At 60.0% G+C, this 6,247-nt stretch overlaps 1 protein-coding gene across 3 annotated transcripts in view; it reads right to left on the minus strand.

Annotated features, from left to right (window-relative positions):
* ELAVL3 (ELAV like RNA binding protein 3) overlaps positions 1-4,885 on the minus strand; it is a 30,339-nt gene extending 25,454 nt beyond the window's left edge. For 2 of the 3 annotated variants that reach the window (XM_054464015.2, XM_054464013.2), the window contains exon 1: positions 4,439-4,885. In XM_054464015.2, coding sequence (XP_054319990.1) covers positions 4,439-4,447 — 9 coding nt within the window. In that variant the 5' untranslated portion in view covers positions 4,448-4,885. The remainder of the gene's footprint in view (positions 1-4,438) is intronic. The other variant, XM_054464014.2, reaches the window with a different exon arrangement.
* Positions 4,886-6,247: the final 1,362 nt, after the last annotated feature.

The following is a 6,247-nucleotide window of genomic DNA, read 5'->3' on the forward strand; positions in this document are numbered from 1 at the left end:
GAGGTGCCTGTTGTGTGCCAGGAAAAATTCCTCATGTGAAACTTCCAGGTGGTTCTCCTGCTGTTGAACATGACGAGATTCCTTTCTCCATTTAATACACGAGGAAAGAGAGTCTCAATGAAGGGACAGGGTGACTGGGGAGGCTGAGACAGGAAGATCACTTAAGCCTAGGAGTTTGAGAGCAGCCTGGGCAACACAGTGAGATCTTGTTTCCACCAAAAAATTTCCAAAAAAATTAGCTGAGTGTGGTGGTGCATGCCTGTAGTCCCAGCTACTTGGGAGGCTGAGGTGAGAGGATCAACTTGAGCCCAGAAGTTTGAGGATGCAGGGAGCGTGATCATGCCACTACACTCCAGCCTAGGTGAGAGGGTGAGACCCTGACTCTTAAGGAAAAAAAAAAATAATGAAGGAATAGGAACAGGGTTGCACAGGTGGCAAATGGTGAAACAAGAATTCAGGCTGGGCATGGTGGCTCATGCCTGCAATCCCAACACTTTGGGAGGCCTAGGCGGGAGGATCACCTGAGGTCAGGAGTTCGAGACCAGCCTGGCCAACACAGCGGACTCTCATCTCTACTAAAAATACAAAAAGTAGCCAGGCATGGTGGTGGGCACCTGTAATCTCAACTACTTGAGAGGCTGAGGAAGGAGAATCACTTGAACCTGGGAGGCGGAGTTTGCAGTGAGCCGAGATTTCACCACTGCACTCTAGCCTGGGTGACAGAGAAAGACTCTGTCTCAAAAATTAGAAAAATAAAATAAAAAATAAAAAAAAAATTCAGTTTCAGGGTTTGGACTTTAGAGCCCACTCTCCTAATGAAAAGACCAGTAATATAATAACAAAATAATAACAGCAAAGTGAAGCCGAGTACCTGCTCTCTGCCGTGCGCTGGGCATCACGACATTTAAACCCACTCCATCGGTTGAGTCTATTAATTCAATTCAACAAATATTTACTGAGGGCTACACATGCCAGACTCCACCCTCCTCATGCTGTCCTCTGACAGTTAGGTCACCTCTCTATGCTTCTCTGTTCTTCCTTAAGGAAGGTATGGCACAGAGATCTCACATGTATGGAGCTGGATTCTGAATTTGCATCCTGGTTCATTAAGAGTTTTGTGGGGTTTTTCTTTTCCTTGTTTATTTTTGAGACAGGGTCTTGCTCTGTTGCCCAGTCTAGAGTGTAGTGGTGCGATCATGGCTCACTGAAGCCTTAACCTCCTTCTGCCTCAACCTCCGAAGTAGCTGGGACTATAGGCTTGCACCACCCAGCCAGCTAATTTTTCTCTTTTTCTGTAGAGATGAGGTTTTGCCATGTTGCCCAGGCTGCGATCCTCCTGCTTTAGCCTCCCAAAGTGCTGAGATTACAGGTGTGAGCCACCATGACTGGCCCTGGAGGTGGATTTTGAATTTGCATTTAAGCTCATTGAGGTAAGAGTTCTATGTTGAATTGTTGATATTTGCTATAAGAGCCCAGTAAGCAGTTGGCAGTACACAAGCCACTGCTTCTGGACATGCTACATCCCTATTTTTTTTTTTTTTTTTGAGATGGAGTCTTGCGGTCTTGCCCAGCCTGGAGTGCAATGGCATGATCTTGACTCAGTGAAACCTCTGCCTCCCAGGTTCAAGCAATTCTTCCACCTCAGCCAGGTAGCTGGGACCACAGGTGTGCACCATCACGCCCAGCTAACTTTTTATATTTGTAGTAGAGACGGTGTTTCGCCATATTGGCCAGGCTGGTCTCGAACTCCTGACCTCATGTGACCCACCCACCTTGGGCTCCCAAAGTGCTGAGATTACAGGCATGAGCCACTGCGCTAGATCCTATTTTTTAACTCCACTGAGCATGTGCAAAGTTTTCATTGACCTCCCACAAGAAATGGAGGAGACAGTATGAAGGGTCTCCTCCATTTCTCAGATGGGGACACTGAGGGTTAGTCACAGGGACCTATGATTTGTCCAGGGTGACAGGAAGAGGTGGAGGGGGTGGTGTCAACATCTGACTCCTGATCCAATGACCCCAGAGCCGAAAGAGTTACCGGCTGCCCCCCTCCCATGATGTCCCCAACCTGAGCAGAGTGAAGAGATGACTGGGTGGTTCAGACCCAGGTTCTTGAGGCCCAGCCTGCTAATCTGGCCACCACCCGTTCTCCCTCCCATCTGTGCCAGAGCTTAGCGGGACCAGTGTCGCGTTTCCTCTGTGGCTGAGCCGGCTGAGCTGATAATGGGGATCAGATTGATGGAGGCCACACCCGCCCAGCCCCAGCCCGCAGTAAGTGCACAGCCTGGGATGGTGGCTACATGGGCATCAAAGGGACTTCAGCGACTGGCCCCAGACAGAGATGGGGGGGTGGCAAAGTCAGGGAGGAGGAGGGCAGATAAAAGATGGAGGGTTAGGGAAGCTTCCCATTCTCTCCAGTGCTGCTTCTAAGTCTCCCCCGACTTTTGGTTTCTCTCTCCCTCTTTCTTCCTCTGTTTCCCTCTCTTCTCCACTGTCCTGCCCTCTCTCTGAACCGTTCTGTGTCCCTGGCCTCATCATTCTCTCTTCCTCTTTTCCACCATCGCACATACATCTGACGTACGGGTTTTGCAGGGAACACACCTGAGGCCACTTTTTTCCTAGAACCTCCTGTGTCTGACCCCCACGGCCCCCAGCTGCGCCCCCTGGCCCCAGTCACAGTGACAGATGCCTGGGTACCGGCGACAATAGGGCATTGAGTGGCTATGCATGGTGAGGCTGGGCTACCACGTGGTGCTGACTGAGCCTCCTACTTCTGGGCCCTTCTTCAATGCAGGGTCCTCCTGGTCTTAATTTATCACCTCTCTTCCTCCCAGCCTGTCCCCATGATACATCTCTGCCCAAAGGCTCGCTCACTGGAGAACCTAGGTCCTCAAGGCCCTTGTGTGACCTCTGACCACACCCTCTTTCCCTTTGTGCATTAGTTTCCTTTTTCAAATGAGAGAACCGATCAGAGGACGTCTAGGAGATGCTGGACTGTTGCGGGAGTTCTGAGATCCTCAGGAGGCCACACTCCGGTTCCCAGACCTGGGTGAACAGCACGAGGCCCAGAGAGGGAAAGGAACGGCCTGAGGTCACACAGCAGGTGAGCCAGGCCTCCGGGACCTCATTTCTCAGAGCCAGGTGGGCGGGTCCCAGGGTCCAGGAGGGGAGAGGCTTAGGCATGGAGGGAGCGCCAATCATGCCCCCACCCCCAGTGCTAGCCACGACTCGAAAAAGGGGCCCGGAAAGAGACACAATGCACAGAGACACACACGCAGAGACGGAGAGATAGGAAGAGTGGAAGAGGGAGGCCCAGGCGCCGGGACCAGACAAAGGACGCGCGGCGGCGCGGGGAGCGGAGTCGCGCGGCAGGGGCGGGGGTGGAGCCGGGGTGGGGCTATAACTGGCCAGCCCCGCCCCCGGGATACGCCCGGGCTGCCGAGTGGGAATCCGAGGGCTCGGGCGAGGCCGGGCCCCCGGGGCCCTGGGGGCGGGGCCTAGATGGGCGTGCCAGGGCGTGGCCAGGCAGGGCGTGGCCGGGCGGGAGGGGCTGCGCGCTCGGGAGCTGACCAGCTCCGTGGCTGCTGAAAGCACCGAGCGCGGGGCTAGCGGTGCGGGCGAGCAGGCGGGCGGGCCGCGCTCAAGGTCACCTCGCGGCCCAGAGCCTTGGCGAGGTGGGGAGCCTGGACCTGGCCTAGGGGGGCTGTCTCGGCCTCCCACCCCATCTCCCGGGGGGCAGAGACCCGAGAGCCGAGAGGTGCCCCCCCAACCCGCAGGCCCTCCTCTCCCCTCCCCCTCCCCGCAGCCCGAGGCGCCCGCGCGAGGCTGCGGCCCGCGAAGAAGCGCCGAGAAACAAAGGGACGCGGCAGCGGCGGCGGCGGGCCCGCGGGGCCTCCGGGCGCGCCCCCTCCTCTCCCCTCCCCGCTTGCCGCAAGGTCGACGGGCTCGAGGACGAGACGCCCGCCTCCCGGGTGCGGCCGAGGCCCAGGGCGCGCGATCCGACGCCACCCGCTTTCCCAGGGCTCTCGGGGACGCTTTGTCGCTTTGGCTTGGCCCAGCACCAGTGATCGGGCCCTGCGTTTGCCTGGGCGGCCTGCGGGGTCTGGGCCTGGATGGAGGAAGCATCCTTAGCCGCCGCGGCCCCTCCCCCATCAGGCCTGCTGGAGAGGGGGCAATCCCGCCTCCAGGGCGGCGTCGGACGCCTCCCGAATCGCAGTCAGGCTCCCTAAGGCCCCCTCAGACCAAGCTCTAAGCGCCCTCAGCACTCTGGGCGCGGCCCTGCCCACTCTCAGGCCCCGAGGCTTGGTCCTACCCCCCCAACCCGGGCCTAGCTAGGCCTGGTCCTACCCCCCCCCCGCCGCACCCGCCCAATCTCCGCGGAGCCTGGGCCCAACTCCTCCCCGTCCCGATTCCCTTTCGGCGACAGGGGAATACCTACAGTGACCATTCTTGTGTGCCCGGCGGGCGCGGTCCGTGTTGAGGGGGGCTCCGGGGGTCGTGCACTCCTAGGGGGGCGCCCGATGCTCACGCTGGGGTCCCGCCCGGGCGGCCTCTGGTGCGGCCGCTGCAGATGTGGCGATGAAGGCGGCGGCTCCCTCGAGGGCCAGGGACGGGCCCGAACCCGGGGATGCGCGCTCGGATGGCCGGGCCCCGGGGTGGCCTGCGGGCGGCAGGGGATGGAAAGAGGGAGCGGGCGCGAGGTTGAGGACGCCCCCTGCGCGGCCCCGCGGGGCCCGGGGAGGTTGCGCTTCCCGACAGAGATCGCGGCGCTCTGCCTTTCGCCGCCGCCCCTCGGTCGGTCCTGTCCGGTCCCGTGTGTTCAAGTCCTCTCCCCTCGCCCACCCTCCCTCCCTCCCTCCGGCCCGCGCTGCGCGCTCCGCGCTCTGGACCGCGCCGCCGCCGCCCCCAGCCCTTTATAGCAGCAGCTGCCAGCGCCGGCGTCGCTCATTGGCTGCGGCGACCGAGCTCCGCCTTTTCGCGGCTCCCGACGGCGCGGCAGGTGGAAGTGAGAGCGCACTGGTCGGGACTCTGAATCCCCCAAAAGCGCATCCTAGGTGCTCGGGTTGCCAGATTTGGGCCCTCCTTCCCTCGAGGCCCTTGCTTCCTACCTTGGCACCCCTTCTTGGGCTGGCTTTCGGGCCAGGAGACGGGCTCCCCTCCTCCGTCCAGCTCCTAGAGCTGGAGGAGCCAACAGAGCGAGGAGGTATTAGTGGCCTGAATATGCGACCTTCCAGAGGTGCTGTCCACTGAGGGAACTGGAAAGGGGATCAGGAACCAATATTTTAGTAGGCAGAGGCCTGGGTCCCCAGATTTGGAGGCACCAGGTGTAGACCACCTCAAGACCACGGGGGAGGGTGGCTACTGTGGCCCTAGTCTTCTGCAGAAGGAGACTGGGACGCTGTTGGTTTTGAGTGAACTGGGTCCTTCTAGGGTTCAAAAGGTAAGGACTGGCACTCTCCAGTGCAAGGAAACTCCGCACTGCTCCGAAGGGGGTGAAAAGGTTTGGGGCTCAGTGTTCTGGACGATCATCGCTGGAGCCATGCAGCTCTGGGAAACCACGGATCCTTCTCGGACCCCACAGAACTGGGGTGGGTGGATCTGCCACATAAATGTCCTGGCTTTCTGGGCTCGTGATTGGTCCTCCTGACTGTGGAGTCATGCTCGCTCTCTGCTAGGGGGAACCTGGCCTCTCTCTAAGGCGTTGGGGGTGGCGCAGCCTCCTTTGGTGCGCGGGCGCAGGTGCATGTTTACGTCGGGGCGCGGGAACTAGCACACACTGGGGCGGGGTCGCCAGCGCGTGAGACTTCAGCACCACAGACAGCAATCCGACAGTCCGGTCGAGGGCGCTGCCGGCGAGGTAGCCCAGACCCCCTAACTGGAGAGCGGCAGTCCCCACCCTATCCTCATTCCTGCACGCCCTTTAGGCTCCAGACTGTCAGAGAGCGCCACCAGCGAGGAGAGCCTAATTTGCCCAATCAGGGGCGGCCCTTGAGATAACCAATTACTGGAAGATGCCCTAGAGATCGAGCCAATGGGAGTGCGCGCACCAGGGGATGCTGCCACGCCTGGAGAGGGCAGGCCAATCGCAGTGGCCCGCGCAATAGGGGCGGTGGCGGTGCGGGTCCCCGGGTGGCCCCTCTTGGGCTCGCCGGGGCGACCTGGCTGCGGGCGCTAGGGGCCCCAAGCGATGGTCTGTTCCCCACCCCGTGTTCCTCCCGGTTTCCGTCATCGGAAGCTGAGCTAGGAG

Source organism: Pongo pygmaeus, chromosome 20 (genome assembly GCF_028885625.2).
Source record: "Pongo pygmaeus isolate AG05252 chromosome 20, NHGRI_mPonPyg2-v2.0_pri, whole genome shotgun sequence".
Lineage (NCBI taxonomy): Eukaryota > Metazoa > Chordata > Mammalia > Primates > Hominidae > Pongo > Pongo pygmaeus.